General features: G+C 43.8%; 1 protein-coding gene across 2 annotated transcripts; it reads right to left on the bottom strand.

Moving 5' to 3' along the window:
* Nucleotides 1-105: 105 nt before the first annotated feature.
* On the bottom strand, nt 106-18,212 carry SLC51A (solute carrier family 51 member A). 2 transcript variants are annotated; one of them, XM_014868113.3, is made up of 9 exons: nt 17,989-18,212; nt 17,277-17,371; nt 6,255-6,409; nt 5,256-5,329; nt 4,630-4,788; nt 3,948-4,059; nt 3,518-3,664; nt 1,006-1,111; nt 106-491 (listed from the first exon to the last, which is right to left on the bottom strand). In XM_014868113.3, the coding sequence occupies exons 1-9, from the start codon at nt 18,024-18,026 to the stop codon at nt 355-357; spliced, it is 1,023 nt and encodes a 340-aa protein (XP_014723599.1). In that variant the 5' UTR covers nt 18,027-18,212; the 3' UTR covers nt 106-354. The 2 variants fall into 2 exon arrangements, with proteins under 2 accessions (XP_014723599.1, XP_070365209.1); XM_070509108.1 differs by having other exon boundaries at nt 5,256-5,332; nt 17,989-18,174.
* Nucleotides 18,213-19,133: the final 921 nt, after the last annotated feature.

Genomic DNA, 19,133 nt, shown 5'->3' with positions numbered 1-19,133 from the left:
AAACTACCATATACTCTTCCTCCTTTCATTTTCTTTGGGAAAGCTCAGAGTGACCTTTCAGTATACAAGCTTTAAGGGCTAATAATGGCACCCACAGAGGCAGTGTACCCAGTTATAGAGTTTCAAACCCATCCTGTTTTTTTATTATAAAACTTAAAATACCTTTCCCAGGCAAGATCCAACAGAATTTCATCCTATTGCATAATTCATCTTCATCTCTATAGTCAAAGGTAATCTGCCATTTTGTGCTGACAATGGAATCCTTCCCTGTTTGGTCAAGGTTGAGGGACAGTGAAGAAATCTTGTGCTCATCTAATGAGTAAAGTGTCTCTTTCATTGTCCAAGCCATCTGTCTCAGGCTTCGAGGCTCATATCCAGGTCTGGAGAAGGGAAAGGTTCATATCCAACCTTGTCGTCTTTCCTTCGGTAGTACATTCGTGTCAGCACAGTTATCAGAAAAGTCTCCAGTATGAGGAGATGGCAATTCATCACTGCAGCATAGGGTGAAATATAACGTACGTTATGCTAAATTATAGAGGTGGTATCCCACCAGCAGCCCTTACACATGAGTTGAGCAACACTTTCTCCAATTTGTCCTCAAACCAGGACCTACAGATACTAAGCTGTCGTAACTAACATAACAAGTTAATGGTAGAGCCAGAAACAGAACTTGGCTCTTTACCTTCTGCAATCTAAGGCTAGCATTAAACCTCTTTTTTTTTTTTTTTTTTTTTTTTTATCAGCATGACCTTCTGCTTCCCAACCATCCCCATTCTTCTCCCAGGAGCTAAGGACTGGCCTCAAGCTATGGGACTGCAGCTCTCTTCTCTGTGATTGGAGAAGTCATAGTCTCCTTAAAGCCTCTGCTGGGATTTCTTGGAGATCCCTTTCTGAGTGTTCTGAGCAGAAACCAGGCTGGCCCAACCTCTGTTCTAAGGTCCTCTCTTCCCTGACCCTCCCCCTCTTACTTATCCTGGAATGGGATAGGATCCCCTATGTGCTCACCTTGAGACCTGATCTTAGAGGAAAAAGGAGGTGAACAAGCAATCTGCCCGCCATTGGCCAAGACTGAGAAGATGGCTGGCTGCAGGGCAGTCAGGATGAGGAGTGCCTGTAAAACAGAAAAGAGAAGCGAGGGCAGGGTGGGCCCAGCATCCATGGCTCTGAGGCCGGCTGGCCTGCTGCTGTGCTTGTCCTTCCACTGTACATTTGGCTGACCTTTAGATCAGTGTGGTTACAGAGGGCTGAGACTCACACTTGATTAAAATTTAGTGGACTTTTAACCTTTAGGCAAATTGTAATCTCGTCTTCTACCCAATATTTTGTGTGTGTATGTGTGAGGAAGACTGGCCCTGAGCTAACATCTGCTGCCAGTCTTCCTCTTTTTGCTTGAGGAAGATTGTCACTGAGCTAACATCTGTGCCAATCTTTCTCTATTTTATGTGGAATGCCGCCACAGCCTGGCTTGATGAGTGGTGCTAGGTCCGCACTTGGGATCTGAACCTGCGAACCCTGCGCTGCTGCAGTGGAATGCCTGAACTTAAACACTACGCCACTGAGCCAGCCCCCTACCCAATATTTTTTTGAGAGTTCCTGATAAGAAACAACAAGAACTGATTGGGGGTTTGTGTTTATTTCCCTATCTCAGCTATGGCTACTAATGAGCACTTGATGGATGAAAAGGGTGGATAATTAGAGAAGAGTCATTCCGTCTAGCTCAAGGACCTGAGATCCCTACTCCTAGAATGATGGACAGTGAACCATTAAAGTGCACTTTGAAAAACCTCTGCCATGCCAGGGGCTAGGGGGAGGTGGAAAAGAGGAATTAGTGTTTAATGGGTACAGAGTTTCTGTGTGAAAGATGAAAAAGCTCTGGCGATGTATGGTGGTGATGGATGAATGCACTTAATGCCACTGAACTGTACGCTTGAAAATGGTTAAAGTGGTAAATTTTATGCTATGTATATTATACCACAATAAAAAAAAAAAAGAAGAAGAAGAAGAAAATCCCTGTCCAGAGGCCCCAGGAGCACCATTTGTCTTAGTACTTGCCCTCCCTGAGTATACTTTCCTGAAGCATCAGCCTCTTCTAGGCAGACATGGCTTGTCCAGGCTTCCCCACAGTAATCATGGGGCAGTCACAGGGCTTTTAGCTGTGGCCTCACCCTAAGTGCTTCTGGGGCCCAGATCCTTTCTGCCCTTCAGTCTCTGACTCAATTTCAGGCTTTTCTCTCTTCTGTCTTCCCATTGCCCCTTCAATTCTACCTGCTATGTGCCTGGAGATTCACGTTTCAGAGGCATCTGCTTAGATGAAATGAGAATTTATGTGAAATCACTCTGTTAACTATAAAGTGGTCACTACGCCTTGGGAGCAGGAGACAGGCCCATCACAGAGACAGACAGAATGAAGAGAGAAGGAAAACTAGATTGGGCTAGATGTCATTGCATTTGGTGGAAAAATTATCTTTGGGCTTAGAGAATGAAATGTGTAAAAAGTGAACAAACGTGCCCTTGAGAGAACTTTCAGACAAGGCGTGAAGAGGAAGAGGCAGTGTGATAAGAAGGAATGTGGGTTTGGGAGTTTAGCTCTAACAGATTTCTAGCTCCATCCCTATGTGCCTTTGAGCAAGTCCCATAACATCTCTGGGTCTCAGTTTCCTCATTTGTAAAATAGAAATAATAATGACTCGTAAGATTATTGTGAAAATTTAAGTGTAACGTATGAAAAGTTCCTAGCACATGGTAGTTCATAGTTGTAGCTGTGATACTGTTGGTGGTGATGGATTATAAGGTTTTAAGAAGTAATGGGTATAAAAGAAAAAAAAAGCTAATGTAGAACAATTTAAGGTTTGATAATACACATGTTATGGGTTGAGTTGTGTCCCCCAAACAGATATGTTGAAGTCCTAACCCCCAGTAGCTCAGAATGTGACCTTATTTCAAAAAAGCATCATTGTTTCGGTTAACTAATTAGATGTAATCAGTTAAGATGAGGTCATACTGGAGTAGGGTGGGTCCTTATTCCACTATGACCGTTATCCTTATAAGAAGGGGAAAAGAGACATAAGACACAGACACTTGAGGGGAGAAGGCCGTGTGACGATGGAAGCAGAAATCAGAATGATGCAGCTGCAAACCAAGGAATGCCAAGGATTGCTGGAAACCACCAGAAGCTAAGAAGAAGTGAGGAAGGATTCTCCCCTAAGGTTTCAGAGGGAGCATGGCCCAGATGACACCTTGATTTTGTCTTCTAGCCTCCAGAACTGTGAGACAATAAATTTCTGTTGTTTTAAGCCACGCAGTTTGTGGTATTTTGTTACAGCAGCCCTAGGAAAGTATTACAGCACAGAAAAGAAAAAACTGGGAAGTGACAGCGATCATTTTCAAAATCTCACAGGAGGCTTAAGGCTTAAGAAGATTCCCAGACTCACTTTTAGCCTTTATTAGTCTCACCTCCTAACCCCAATTATTTGCAGCTCTATTATTAACCATCTTTTCTCTCCCAGGGTATAGTTACCTGGAACAGAGCAAATTTGGCTCCTATGTTCTGCTCACCCAGGTGCAGCCTTGCTTGACGGAAAATGATGCCCAGGGACCAGAGAGCCAACAGGGTGGACACCCCAAGGAGAGTGTTGATCCATAGAGCTGTGCTCTTCTCAGAAATCTGGTGCCAGACCAGAAAGTAGTCAGTGATGGAAGCAAGCCCTTTTCTTCTCCTTTTATTTCTCCTCTCCCCTGGTGCGAAAGGTAATAAAAGAGCCCCAAAGCCTTGGCGTATTCCAGTCTCCTCTCCCACCAGAGTCTCTACTTTTCTGCAACCACCCTGTCCCTGGGGCCACCCTACCCCTGGAGCCCTGTATCAGGGGATGTTGGCTCTAGCTATTCCTTCTAGAGCTCAGAGGTATGAAATGAGTCTTGGACTTTGCTACCCCTTACTCCTGGCTTACGTCTGCTGGGTCATAGATGCCATCAGGGATGAGAAACAGGCCCGCCAGGCCCGTTGTTATCCTGAAGAAGGCATACTGGAATGGGCCCAACATCAGCAGCTGAAGCTTTTTCCTGAAGGGAGAAGAGGGTTAGGAACATGAACCAATAAATTACCCATCCCAAGAAGACCTCTCAGTTTCCTCACTGGCCTCCAGGGCTGAAGTTTGGCTGCCATCACAGACACCCAAACGGTTAAATGGATGAGGACATAGGAAGAAGCAAGAATGTTGAGAGCATTAGGAACCCTCTTTCTTATCTCCCACTCACCTCCAGACCAGAATGCTGCCTTCTGAGCAAGAACTATCAGAGTGTTGACCCAACCTCACTAAACAAAATGGGCAAAAGGGGCAAGTAAATAGCCCAAGGCCCAGTTTGCTCTGTGTGACTAAAGTTTGTAGGGGGCAGTGAGCTTAAGTGATGGGAATTTTGGAGTTCTCCTTCTTCTGCTTCCCCTACCCTTGGGTGAGTGCCTAATATGTGGGTCCTGGTGTGGGCTGCCCACCCTTTCATCATTGGCTTTGTTCTATACAAGGCTAATCCCAAGAGGTTTGAAGCAGGGCCGAGAGGGCCAGCAGAGGCTCTTGGGAGAGTGCAGGAAGAGGCTAACCTGTTCCTCAAGCATGCCTCTCCCTCCCGCCTTACCTGGTGAGCATGATTTTGGGGCAACAGGGGCAGCAGCAGCAGCAGGGGCCTGTGTGGATCATCATTGGGGTGTCCTTCAGTGTCCTCATTACTGCCTCCTTCCCCCCAAAGCCTTCCACCATGGCCATCATCAGCAGATAAAAGCACACAGAGTAAAACCTGGAGCAGGGGCAGGGGGAGAGATGGGCCTGGAGTGCACAGAGGGGAGGCAGCAGCCAGCTGAGGGGACACCTTTTGCTGCCAAAGAAAGACAGATTGAAAAGGGAGCAGGAAGGAGTGGGGTTTACTCAGGGGATCACACGGTAGGGAGCAGGCATTCTAAATGTGTGACCCAAGAGGAGTGAGAAAGAGGACAGGTTCCAGGGGTCTGGAAAGGGGAATTTCCGGCTGTGGGAATGAAATGGTGACTGAGGATGAACAGAACCAGAAGTTCAAGAGACCTGGATTAGCACAAGTTGGAAAGGGCTAGATTCGGGATCAATTAATTGGTTTGTAGGGATTTATGGAAAGGAAGAGGGATGAAAGAAAAGAAGACACAGATTCTGGAGTCCTGGGTGAATGGGTGAGCAGAAGGGAATGCCAGAAGTAGACCCAGCTCAGAGCTAGGGATGGGGCAGGACACTCACGAGATTATGGCCATTTCCACTAGTGTGAGGGAACGAGGGATCCAGAGACCAAAGCAGCAGAACACAGACACTACCTGCTTGGAAAGGAGCAAGAAGCCAGTTAGAGCAAGGAAGGAGACTTTGCGCTTACCCTCTGGGCCTTTTGTGGCAAGCGCCCAAGGAAGCAAAACCTAAACATTTGAGGCACCATTATTAAAAGGGTCCAGCTGGAAAAATAACTAATTAAATCAACTAACTAAAAAAATTTTTTTTTTAATTCGGCTGTCCGTTTCTTCTAGGTCTAGGGTTAGAGACAGCAAGTCACCTTGAGACAGGGGCTCTTTTGAAGACTATCTTATCTTATATGCCTGGGGTAGGAGTAGGTAAGTTCATCTTTAGGAATAAATGGATCAAGATCCAACCCTTACTTTTCAACATCCCACGTTATTAGAGCATCTCTGATGACTTGCAATGGCCCAGGCAGATTTCATCTGGCAGGAGAGGACCTCAAGGGCTCTACTCTCCACACCAAACAGACACACAGAGCTCACCACAAAGAAACAGAAGTCCAACTTATGGCCTAGGAGCAAGCCAAAGGCCTCCCTAATGGCTGTGGGAATGAGTTAAAAAGGCCTACAACGTAAGAGTAGAGCTGAGTATGACTGTTGGAAAAATATTCTTTCCCTCCTACACTCTGAGGAGGCACTACTTGTCTGTACAGGAAGCTTGCTTTTAACAGCAGTACTGTGGCAAGGGAGTAGTGAGTGGGGCCGCTGGTGGGCTGAGCACTTTCTCCAGCTGGCTCTGTGGTCCTAAGAATCCAAACACTCCATCCCACTGCCTGTTGGCCTTCCAAGCATGGAGTCCTGATTGCAAACGGAGATCAGATTACAGTCCTCACCCTCAGGTGGAGAAGGCAGCAACCCTTTGCTGCCTTGAATTGTTGAGTTTAGAGGAATTATCAAAATGGTCCCTGCCTCCTCCCCAGTCTCTCCCAAAGGACAAGTACAGGGCCCTCACCGTGGGTGCAGAACTGCTCCAGAGCAGAGTTCTCCTCTTGATGGGACAACGGGTGTTCTTGTACAAGTAGACAGCATCCTCCAGGAAGATGGCAATCGAGCCCAGGGCAAGCAAGGTCAAGATGACTGTGAGGGCAATTTGCAAAGGACCCAATGCTAGAGTGGAAAGAGAGGGCAGACTCCAGTGAGCTGAAGACCAGGACCGAGAGGCAGAAGATGTTGGTTTCCTCACTTGGGTCTAAATTACTTGACCATATGTATAATTATCTGGTCTAGGCTCCATGCAGAAGAATGGCTTTTTCTTAGACAGAGGGTATCGAACATGTGAGTAAGAAATAGTCATTCTTCTGCATGGATGGAAGATAGACCAGATAATTCTAGGTATGGTAAGGCTTACCTGAACCAGAGTATAGACACCAAAAAAGTTTTTACATAGTTACCAAAAATTTTGAATTAGGCAGTCGGCAGGACCTATTCACTTTTCTTTTTTTCTTTTTTTTTGAGGAAGATTAGCCCTGAGCTAACTACTGCCAGTCCTCCTCTTTTTGCTGAGCAAGCCTGGCCCTGAGCTATCATCCGTGCCCATCTTCCTCTACTTTATACATGGGACGCCTATCACAGTATGGCATGCCAAGCGGTGCCATGTCCGCACCCGGGATCCAAACCTGTGAACCCCAGGCCACCAAGAAGCGGAATGTGTGAACTTAACCGCTGCGCCACTCGGCTGGCCCCTCTATTCACTTTTCTACCTCCAGTGCCAGATGTCATGCTAGCAGACATGGACCATTTACCATTATAATTGAAGCAGAATGTAATTAATGGGATACTTAAGAGCTGTTTAAATTTTATTTCAAAAATTATGTCACGAAACTGGGACATTAGGAAGGAATTTTAACAAAAGTGAAATGGATACAAGTAAAGACCCCGAAGACATTCTTCCCATGTTGGCCTCACACTTAAATGTTGTTCGGTAGCTCTATTTAGTGTTTATTGCAATCAGTTGAGGAATTATTAAAAAGTAGCTGTCTAGGCCCTACCCTCAGAGAGCAGGCTTCAATAGATCTGGGATGGGCCCAATAATCTGCATATTTAACAGTCTCACCTGATAATGGTCAGAGGATAACAAACATTTTAACAAATACCAGTGAAGCTCCTGGGGGCTTATCATTGCTAACAGGAAAAAATTAATATGGTCACAATATGTGTTTCTGAACATGTTATTCATCAATGCAACAATTAAACAAATGGTTCTGTGTCCTTCGTGACTAAGCCTGGACCCTAATTTATCTAAGTCTCTTCCCTAGTTGGCAGACTCTCTTCTTTCCACCTCCTGACTGGCTAGATGAGTGGAAGAGGGAGAAGACTGTGAGAGCCCAGTCCACTGTCCTACTGTATTGGGAGTAAAGTATGAGGAAGGTATTGGCTAGTCTGCCCTATATTTTGGTGGCTGAAGGCAGCTCAATCAGAGATAGTACCACTGAAACGAAAACAGGGAGGAAGGAGACAATACCACACTAAAGACTTGAATTGTCATTTGGCTCTGGTGGCTTCACAAGAAGCATCCAGGACAAAGGTGACTCTGTCAAAAAATATCACCTTCATCCTGGTTGTTCTTATTTTGGGGCACACATTTTTCTCTTTCTTTGCTTTATCCAAAGGGAGCCCTTTACCTCTGACCACAGTTATGGTCTAATGATCAATACAGAGGACCTGCCCTTGGTGGAAGGTGGACCTTGGAATCCAGCTCCCAAGCTGGATTTTTAAATTTTTTTATTTTTTATTTCTTTGAGGAAGATTAGCCCTGAGCTAACATCTGCTGCCAATCCTCCTCTTTTTGCTGAGGAAGACAGCCCTTGAGCTAATATGTATGCCCATCTTCCTCTACTTTATATGTGGGACACCTGCCACAGCATGGCTTGATAAGCAGTGCATAGGTCCATGCCTGGGATTCAAACCTGTGAACCCCAGGCCGCCAAAGCAGAGTGCCCAAGCTTAACCACTGCGCCACCGGGCTGGCCCCCCAAGCTGGACTTTTGAAGTCAGTGGTAAATTTTTTCTTCCTATCACAGGCCAAAACGACAGGATTGTGCTATTTTTTCCTCCTACCCATCCCTTCCTCCACCCACCTCTACTTAGTTAGGATACAGCCCTCTGGGGGACTAAATTTCTGGCCTGGCATCCTGTTACTGTTAGCTCTGTTGCCTCTTTCTCAATTACCTCTCCAGACACCACTCCAGTAGGCTCTGCAAGTTTTAAACATTAAAAAACTGGTTGCAGTCCTTTCTTAAAAAGAGACTTTACCTTTTCTTCCTTGAAACTTTGAAAAGATAAACATCACAGAGGACTTTTTTACACAATTTTACCATTATACAACAAAAATGTGTATTTAAAACAGTCATGGGGATACACATAAAGCCTGCCATATATCAAAATAATTCCAGATAGATTAAAGAGATGTCTTTAAAAATCAAGCAAAAAATTGAGAGATAAAAAAAGAGAATTGTATTTATCAAAGCTTTGAAGAGGGAAAACCTTCCTAAGCTTAGGAGCAATCCAAGAAATCACAAAGAGAATAATGGTCAAATTTGATATACAGAGTTTAAACTTCTGAATGTTAAAAAAAAAAAAGGCAGCAAACAGACTGGAGGAAAGCATTTTTAATAAAAGTGTACTCAAGTTTAAGATATTTATTACGTAAGGAAAATTGATAACAAAAACAGGATGCTCTTGCAAATAAATGGGAAAATTATATTAACACCGTTCAGGACATGTGGGAAAATAGTCAACCTGCCTAGTAGTCAGGAAGAGCAAAATAACAATGATATATTATTTTTGTTCTATTAAAAGATAATGTTTATAATATTATTGACTAACAGCCCTAAATTAAAAAAACAACTTAAATATCCAACAAAATTGGAATTATTAAGTAAACTACCCAACAGGTAGTTTTTACGCAGGTGTGAAAAATTTGTGGACGCCATAAAAAGTCTTTGCAAAGAATATGTAAAAATATTTTTTCAAAACTTATTAGCACTCAGTAAAAAAACATTAACAGACCCACACGCATACAGTCATCTGATTTATGACAAAAGCTCCACTCCAATCCAGGGGAAAAGAATGTTTTTTCAAGAAAGGATGCATGGGTTAATTGGATATCTTTCCAGGGATAAAAAAAGAACATGGACCCCCTCCCTCACATCACACAGAAACACCTAAATGTGAAAGTCAACACAATAAAGTTTTTAGAAGAAAACAGAGAAGTGTATCTTCTGGACTTTGAGACAGGCAAGTTCTTTTAAAATAGGACACAAAAGCACTAATCTTAAACAAAAAAATTGATAAATTGGACTTCCTTAAAATTAAGAATTTACATTTGTCAAAAGAAACCATTAAGAGAATGAAAAGACAAGCTTAGAGAAGTCGTCAGGGAAACACAAACGTGAGATGTCACTACGTACTCCCCAAAAGAGCCAAAACTGAAAGGACTGACGATTCCAACTGCTAGTGAACATGAGGAACAACTGGAACTCTCATACATTGCTGTTGGCAGGATCAACAACCACTTTGGAAAACAGTTTAGTAGTATCTATTAAAGCTAAACATATGAGGCCAGCCCGGCGGCGCAGCAGTTAAGTTCGCACGTTCCGCTTCGGCGGCCCGGGGTTCGCCATGTTCGGATCCCGGGTGCGGACATGGCACCGCTCATCAAGCCATGCTGTGGCAGGAGTCCCACATATAAAGTAGAGGGAGATGGGCATGGATGTTAGCTCAGGGCCAGTCTTCCTCAGCAAAAAGAGGAGGATTGGCAGCAGATGTTGGCTCAGGGCTGATCTTCCTTAAAAAAAATAAGTAGAATAAAATAAATTTATTAAAAAAAAAGCTAAACAACACCTACACTATGACACAGAAATTTCACTCCTGGATACATATTCAATAAGAAATGAGTGCTTATAAACACTGAAATAATGTTCATAGCAGCATTATTCATAATAGCCCAATCTGGAAACAGCCCACATGTTATTCAACAAGAATATAGATAAATAAATTGTAATATATTCCCACAATGGAATATCATGCAGCAATAAAAAAGAATGAACTATTGATACATGCAACAACATGGATTAATCTTAAAAACATAATGATGAGTGAAGGAAGCCAGACACAAGAGTACATACTGTTTGATTTTGTTTATATGAGTTGAAGAACAGGGAAAACTGATCTACAGAGGTGACAGAGGTTAGAGTTGTGGTCTTTGGAGGAATGTTAACTGGAGGGAGTATGACAGACTCTACTGCATGCTGGAAATGTTCTATTTCTTGATCTGGGTGGTCGTTTCACAGACGTACATATAGATAAAAATTCATCAAACTATATACTTAAGATCATTACCCTTTACTGTATGTAATGTATACCTTAAAAAAACCGCTTATGTAAACAAAGCAGAATGCAAAACTAGCACAGTAAAATTATAGCCATGTTTAAAGGATTTGATTGGGGAGAGAAAGGTAAAAAAGAGTTGAAGGAAAGAGTAGGGCACTAATAGCTCTATCTTACAAAATGGAGAGTCACGAAAAACTGTCCATAGTCGGCAGAATTAGAAATAGACTATAGCTATAGTGTATAACTATAAAAAATAACTAAAAATATTGACATAATTACATAGAGAGAATGGAAGGAGATTGGCGCAAGTGAGATAAATCCTCATGTATCACAGAGGTACCACAGATGATGTCCAAAATTGATACCCCAGGAGATAATGGTGTGCACATATTGGTGATTTGAAAGTAACTATCAGAAGAATCATCAGCTAAAAGAAGGAGGAAGATTAGAAATGGGAAAGGAGACAGCAGGGGATTGTTGATTTTCATTAGTAGCCCTTTGGTACTATTTGAATTTTTAACCAAGTTCATGTATTACTTTGATAAAATAAAAACATTAAAAAATCATTGCATAGAAAAATGACTAGAAACAGTAAACAAAATTAGCAATGCTGTTTTAGATGATGGGACTGTGGGTGGTTTTGTCTTTTCTGTCTTTTCCTCTTACTTTTTTCTATCTTTTACAATTATTCTATAATGAACATGTATTTTATAACAAAAAATATGTTTTTTTAAAAGGACACATTTTGCCAAATATATAATAATGTGAAAAAATTTATATGATGTCATGCTTGTAAAAATATGGAGTAAAATTGTAGGTAGGGTATGATTTCTACTAATGTTAAATAAAAGCATAGAAAAAGAAAATTACACTGTGATATTTGCGGTGCCTGTCTCTGAGCGGTAGGACTACATACGACTTTTCCTCTTTTTACTTTTCTGTATTTTCATATTTACTTTACTGAACCTGAATTATTTTTACAATAGAAATGTTTAGTTTTAAAAGAATACGGACGAAAGATAGAAGTCCAAATAGGTGTAAACCAAAATTAATTCAGTAGATTTCTAAAACCAATGTCCATTGTTAGGAGGGGGAGACACTGCTGGAAGCTTCTCCTTGCCCAACCCAGCCCGCCGCACCACCCCCCTCCCCAGACCCCGCCCCCTTGACTCTAGTGCTCATCAGCTCATTGAGAGCTGAGAGCGGAAGCTACACTTTCGCAAGCCGTCAAAGCCAAGACTCCCAGTCGTCACAGTCCTTCACTGCTCTCTCCTCCTTGAAAATCTCCCTGCCCTTGCCTCCCAGAACCGCAGTCCTCCTGCGGCCTCTGACCTCAGCTCTCTTCTACTGATTCCTCCTCTCCCGCACCCTGTGTTCTCCAAACCCGATCATGCTCAAGGCAGCTCAGCTCTTCTCTGGTTACAGAGGTTTAGGATTTCCCTACCACTCTTTCAGACTCCCAGCAACCACGTGAGCTGTTCCCACCTCCAGGACTTTACACTTGGCTTCTGCCTGTTCAGCTTTTCTCCCTGAGCTCCATGTGGCTGGCTCCTTCTCGTCACTGAGCTCTCTGTTTACATGCCCCTGCTCAGCTAGCCTCCCGAGGGCCCCGTGTGATGTTGCCCTCCCCCCCACTCCACCTTCCGCAGTGAGATGATTTATGTAATTACTAACTTGCTTCTTATCTCTCTCCCCATGTAGCGTAAGCTCCACAAAAGCAGGGATTTGTCAGGCTTTTTCTCTGTTCTACCTCCAATTGCCTGGAACAGTAACTGCCTGTGACTATTGAATGAAAATAACCCCATGAGGATTGCTATTGTCATCTCCATTTTATAGGGTTTTTCAGGAAACTAGGCATAGATTGTTAAGCACCGTGTCCATGGTCACACAGCCTGGAAGTGAAGGAGCTGGGGTTTAAAGCCAGGGGTCCTGATGAAAAGCCCATAATCTTAACTGTTACACATGCTCACTCTTGGTGTGTATTCTCACAGACATGGGAGAGAGTGTGGAGTGATAGAAGCAATCAAATGCAAACCTAAAAGGTTAAATTTATGAAGGTGGGGATGGGGCATATCCTGACTGTTCAATACAGAAAGGCTTTTGCAGTTTCTTGTAACTGCTGGCTTTGGTACTCTATTGTTTCTCATACTTGCAGTATCTACAGGCTCCCCTATCCACTTCCGCAGCGCAGAATGTGAGAGAGAGAAGTGCCTGAGCATCCAGAGTTTGACACCACTGCTCTCCATCAAACTCATTTGTCTTCTTAGAAGATTGTCCCCTACCTTATTTTTCTGAAACTTAATAGATATTATGGGGCAACAGTGTTCTATCACCAAAAAATTTTTGGAAATGCCTTAAACAAAGTTAAACATGTTTCTTTCCTTCAGAACATACTGAAGTTTTTAATCTGATTTATATTATTAACTTCCAAAAGGATGTCATAGAATACAGCTTTTACAAAGCTTGTTTTTCTGTGGACTCTTTTCATGAAGCACTCCTTGGGATTAGTGTGCCAGGGAACACACTTTGGGAAATGCTTGTCTCACTGACCATTTTGAATACAATTATAGCTTTAGCAGTTAGCACATTTCCCACTGTCTCGAAATAGTTAAGATTACTTTTTAAATAATGAAAACAATATCAGAGTCTTAAAATTTTGAAAAAGGGGTATGAGGCATAATCCTAGCTAGTTCCTAGCCAAAAATTATTTTCATTTTTGCATATTTGTTACCACGGAGGTTAAGAGCATAGACTCTGGAATCAGAGACACCAGAGTTCAAAGTAAAATTCCACTTACTGCTTGTTCTATGACCTTGGACAGGTTATGTATCCTCTTATTAAATCTCTTAGCACAGCACCTGGTATGAAGTATTTCCTCAATAAAAAAGTAATTCAAAAAAATATCCTGGTTAAAGTGCATACACGTTACATTACTTCAATCATACTGTAAAATTTTGTATTCTGTTTTTACATCTAACATTTCATCACAGCCTTTCAAAAACTATTTTTATAATTATTTTTAAAATTATAAAATATTTCAAAAGTAAAGGAAATAATAGAGCAGGGCTGGCCCTGTGGCACAGCAGCTAAGTGCACATGTGCTGCTTCAGCATCCAGGGTTCGCTGGTTCAGATCCCGGGTGTGGACCTACACACCGCTTGGCAAGCCATGCTGTGGCAGGCGTCCCACATATAAAGTAGAGGAAGATGGGCACGGATGTTAGCTCAGGGCCAGTCTCCCTCAGCAAAAAGAGGAGGATTGGCAGCAGATGTTATCTCAGGGCTAGTCTTCCTCAAAAAAAAAAAAAAAGTTAAAAAAAAATAATAGAGCAAACGTAAATATAACCATAACCCATTTTAAAGAGTGTTACCAAATTGCCAATTTTGCTCCAAAAGTTGTTTTTAGAAAAATAAAACATTACAGATGTATCTCAAGGCCCCTGTATATGTCTCCCAGATCCTTTTCCCTTCCTGACCTCACCCCTCAGGGGTAACTACTACTCTAAAGCTGGTGTATATCTTTTCCATTTATGTTTTAATTTTTACAACATATGTACATATTCAACATATGATATTGCTTTGCATCTTTAAAAAGTTTATATAAATGGCACCATCCTGCAAAATGCTTTTTCCACCCAACATTGTTTTCATGATTTTTGGTTGTTTTCATCATGACAAACAAATGATGCAGTAAGCATTCATGGAGGTGTCTCCTTGGCACGTATAGGAGAATTCCTCTATTCCTACACGTAGGATTCGAACTGCTGGGGGGTAGGAGATGAGAATCTTGAGTGTTACAGATAACTAATCACTCTCCAAAGTGGCTACACCACTTTTTACTCCCACCAGCAGTCTATGAGAGTTCATAGTTTGCCTCAAATTCACCATCACTTGGGAAAAATCAGCCTTTTTTTCCCTATAAGATAGTAATAAATGATATTTTGTTGTTTAATTCGCAGTTCCCTAATTACTAACAAAATAGATAACCTTTTTGTATATTGGCCATTTTGATTTCTTCTTCTATGAATCATCTGTTCATATAATTTAGCCAGTTTTTGTTGGGTAATTTTTCTTATACTGCCTACTCATCCTTCATTGCTTAGAGGCTTGAAAATATCTTTTCCTGATGTATGGTTTGGCTTTTAATGTTGTTTTTAGTGTTTTCAGTTGTGCAGAAGTTTGTTTACTTTATATAGTCAATCTTTCCCGTGATCATTTGTGCTGTCTTGTGTTTTGAGAAATTATTATCTACTCCCAATCATAAAAATATCTTTCTATATTTTCTTTTGTAAAAATGCCTACATTTTACATTTAGGTATTTAATCTGAATTAAAGCTACTCTGGAGCTATTTTCATGTTTATTTATTTGCCATAGGGACAGGCAATTGTCCAGCATCACTTCCTGGAGAATCCATCTTGCCTCCTGGTGTGTGTAGCATCCTTTCATAAAGCCAGTCCCCGAATGGGCAGGGGTCTATTCTGGGCCCTCAATTTTGTTCCATTTGTCTGCTCATCAGGTACAGTTTGTACCTCATTGTTTTAATTACTATAGTCCTAGTATAAGCCTTAATCTCTGGTAGGGCAGGTACTCTCCTTACACTTTTTCAAAATTGTCTTGGCTTTTCTTGGCCCTTCACTCTTCCATATACATGTTTGGATCATTAAAAAAAATCCTGTTGGGATTATAATTACAATCATATCACAGGCATTTCGAAAACAGATTATTGAAAGGTTCAATAGTTCTCCCAGAATAGCTCTTCTTTAAACAGCTTTTAATTTAAGGAACAACACAGTTTACAAATGAAGAAGGAAGGGGTTTCACCACATCCTCCAATGGGTGCCTCTTCCTGACTCCTTGTTTCTGTCAGTGTTATCACCATTGCCCAGATCCCTAGTCATCATTAGAGTCTCTTTTTCTTTCACTTACCTTGTATAGATATTTACCAGATTGCCTGCTTTTCCTTTGAAATGCCTATATTCCCCAACCTTCCCTTCCTTTCCCTGACATTGCCCTGGCTCAGCCTCTTGTCCTTCATGCTGGGCTGGGGCAATAACCTCGCATTTATACCCCTGCTTCTCAAAGCGCTTCTTCCCTGAAGCCACCCTGATTACTGATTAATGGTCCAGATGCACCATTCAGCCCCTCCCAATCCCAGAGCCCTCACCAGCTCCTTCCATCTGTTGGATAAAGTACAACGCCTCTGCCTGACACTCATCAGGCCCCACCTTTCCTGCCCAGCCCTCTCACTTGTCCCCTACTTCCCACCAATAACCTTGAATCCTGCTAGATCCAGCTGCTCAGTGTCTGGGGGACCTGCCTGCTCATTCTGTCTCTATCCCCCCTCCAGCAGTGCCCACTGCCTGCTCTCCACACTCCAATTGCTACCAACACCGACAGTTGCACCTGGAGCAAGGCACCTCGCCCGACTGTCAGACCCAGTATGGTCTCCCTACTTTGAACATCCCTCTATTTGCACACTTTGTAGCAAAGCAATGTGAGCTCTGTTTTCACAGGGTCAGGCACGGTTTCTCAATCTCAGCACTATTGACACTTTGACCCAAAAAATTCTTTGTTGTAGGGGGCTTTCCTTTGTTTCCAGGCAGCATCCCTGGCCTCCACCCACTAGATGCCAGTAGCACCCTCTTGTTGTAGCAACTGAAACTGCCTCCAGACATTGCCAGAAGTCTCCTGGGGACAAAATTGCCTCTGGTTGACAACCACTGATATAAGGGAAGACTTGTACCACCAACTGTACTCTCTGAACAAGAGGTTCCGGGAGCTGGAGGTTGCAGCTGCCCTCTGGCACAAACCACAGAACAGCTACAAGGTATTTCTGGTTACTCTCTGGCAGTTGGCATGTGCTCTGGTTCAGAGCATCTGAAACAGGGCTGAACACTGTCCCAGGCCATGCCTATGTCTGCCTCCTAACGCACATTGACCACATCCTGTTATTCAGAAAGCGTCTGCTCCTTGAGGTGACAACATCAGGAAGGAGGCTGGGAAAGCATTAAGGATACCATAGAGACACAGACTCCTATTTATCAGTGTCTAAGGTGTAGTTAATCGTGCAGTAGGAAAACAAAATAAAACGTAGATATGAACACATTTGCTATAAAGATGCTAGGTTCATTTGATTATTCATGATTTAGGTGTCCAGGGAATAAACTGAGTCCCATCCTCTGCCTTTCACTTTCAAAAGCAATTCAGTACTGGATTTAGTGGGCCAACACTGTCAGAATACTTTTACAGGTTCACTAAGTTTTAAGAATGCTGTTCATAGTAACTACCCCTCTAGAATGATACAGTCTTGAGTCCCTGGATGCCCCTGGGGTCTGAAAAATGCTCCAGGCCAGTGTCCCCAATTTGAATGAGCTTTGAGTCTGGGATTTGTGGGAGGTCCCATATGCAGGTTTGTCTTCCAGGCTGAGTTGTCATTCCCCTTTTTTGACCTACTGGCTCCTTGAGGAGTTGCTCTTCTGCAAGGCTTTAAACCATGATGGACTCTGGGACAGCCATCCTCCCAGGCTCTCCAGGCTGGCCAGCTCAGCACCACCTCTTCTCAGCTCCTCTCAGCTGTGCTGACTTCCCACTGGCATGCTCATTTCCTCCTTTCAGTTCCTTCTGGGGAGGGTCCCTGACTTACCTCTCAGAAGCTGCGTTGCAGTGGGAGGGATTGAGAAGCAGGCAGGGGGGATGCTGTAATTGGTTTTCAGTATCTCCAGAAGATCTGCCGTGTACCTGGAGAGACGTCAGCCTGACTTCAGAATATGGGGACTTGGGGAAGGAGGAGGGTACCAGAAGGGACACTAGTTATTTGACACTCCCTCAAATACTCCTGGGTTCAGGGAGCTTGTCCATTTCCCCTAAAGGCCTCGAGGGAATGGAGAATTGGTCCAGGCTAGTGTGTAAGGCAGGCTGCCACCCACGCCACGGGCAGGTCCGGCTGAGGTGCCCAAAAAGCCCACAGTCCATTCACTCTACTTCCATCGAGGCAGCAGCCCAGGGGCTGGCTAGGGAGAAACAGCGGGGTCCTAGAGAAAGAGCTTAGCAGCCTTGGGACCCTTAGCACCAGAGATGGGTCCCCAGCTGGTCAACATTCTGTGCATGCCCCCCACAGTCCCCACCTCTGGGATCTTTCTCCAGTTGAGGGGCAAAGCCAAGGCTCTTGGGGTCACGCACTGGCCTAACCCCACAGTGTCTTTGAGGACATCATGAACATTATCAGTCCCATCTCATTCTGTGTATTGGGAGCCAGAGGGCCCTGGGAGGGAGGGAGAGACAGGCCAGAGCGATAGGGGCAGCTGGCCGCTGCTTAGCAGCTGGCTTCTGGCTCAGGGCCTGCCGCTCTCACTCACCTGGGGTTAAGCTTTATCTGCGTCCTGCCTGACTCCATCGTCTTCTCTCCCTCCCTGGCTCTCCCAGCAGGCACCGAAGGGCAAGGAAGGGAGGGCAGGTGGGGGCACTGAAAGAGGAGGCTCCCGCTTGCCCCGTTGCCTGCTGGCTTTTCTCAGAGGATCCAGGCTGCAGATAGGTGGAGTGGCTGGGTCTTCTCTTCTGGCTCTTCCCCTCTTCGGGCCTCCTGTGCCCACAAGTTCCTAGAGTCTATCTCAGAGTTCACCCAGGAGGAATTTGATCCTCTCAGCTGGCTGAGTTCCCTGGTTCCTGACTCCTCCCTGTCCCTAGGTGTGGTCCCTCCTGCCTCCCTCCCACAAATGCCTTTGGCCACCCCTTGTCCCTGGCCCACCCCCATCCTACATCCCCCACCAAGGAGCCTTCTAGGGCAGGGGTAGGGACAAAGTTCTCAATCCTCTCTGCAATACCTCCTGGTCAGCAACCCCTCACCCTGGAACCTGTCTGGAGCTCAGGCTCTGGTCCCCTGGAGACAGGAGAGTCAGGGCTGAGGCCTTGACTGTGTTGGTACTGTTGGCCTGGCATGTGGAGGGGAGGACTAGCTGGAAAAGCCAGCTGAGGTCCGTCTGGGTTTCCCAAAGCCTAGCCCACCACATCTTGATGACAGGCTTATCCAGCCAAACAGCAGCCAAAGATGCAGTGAGTGGGAAGGAGGCTGTATTTAAGAGGCAGAGTTGCTGAGTGAGATTTCTGAGCATTTTGACAGATTTTGAAAAGCTGTGCCAAATTATGTGCTTATGAACTATTTTATTGATTGGTGATTTCTCTTCTCTCTCCAAATAGATTTAAACCTATTTGAGGCCAAACACAGTGACCCTAGGTTCCTGGCACAGGGCCTGACTCATACTCAGTACTCCTGTGAATTGGTTGCATGACTGATAAAATAATAAAAATCACAGAAACAGCAGCAGCTAATGTCTGTTAAGCATTTATGGTGCACCAGGTGCTGTAGGAAATGCAACATGTTCCTTATCTCGTTTAAACCTTACAATCACTCTTATAGAATACTATCTTTAGTCCCACTTTGCAGATAAGGAAACTGAGTTTCAGAGAGGTTATGACACCAGGTTAGAAAGGAAACTCTGGAGGT

This window comes from Equus asinus, chromosome 5 (genome assembly GCF_041296235.1).
Source record: "Equus asinus isolate D_3611 breed Donkey chromosome 5, EquAss-T2T_v2, whole genome shotgun sequence".
Classification (NCBI taxonomy): domain Eukaryota; kingdom Metazoa; phylum Chordata; class Mammalia; order Perissodactyla; family Equidae; genus Equus; species Equus asinus.
This window is presented reverse-complemented; position numbering and strand designations above follow the sequence as displayed.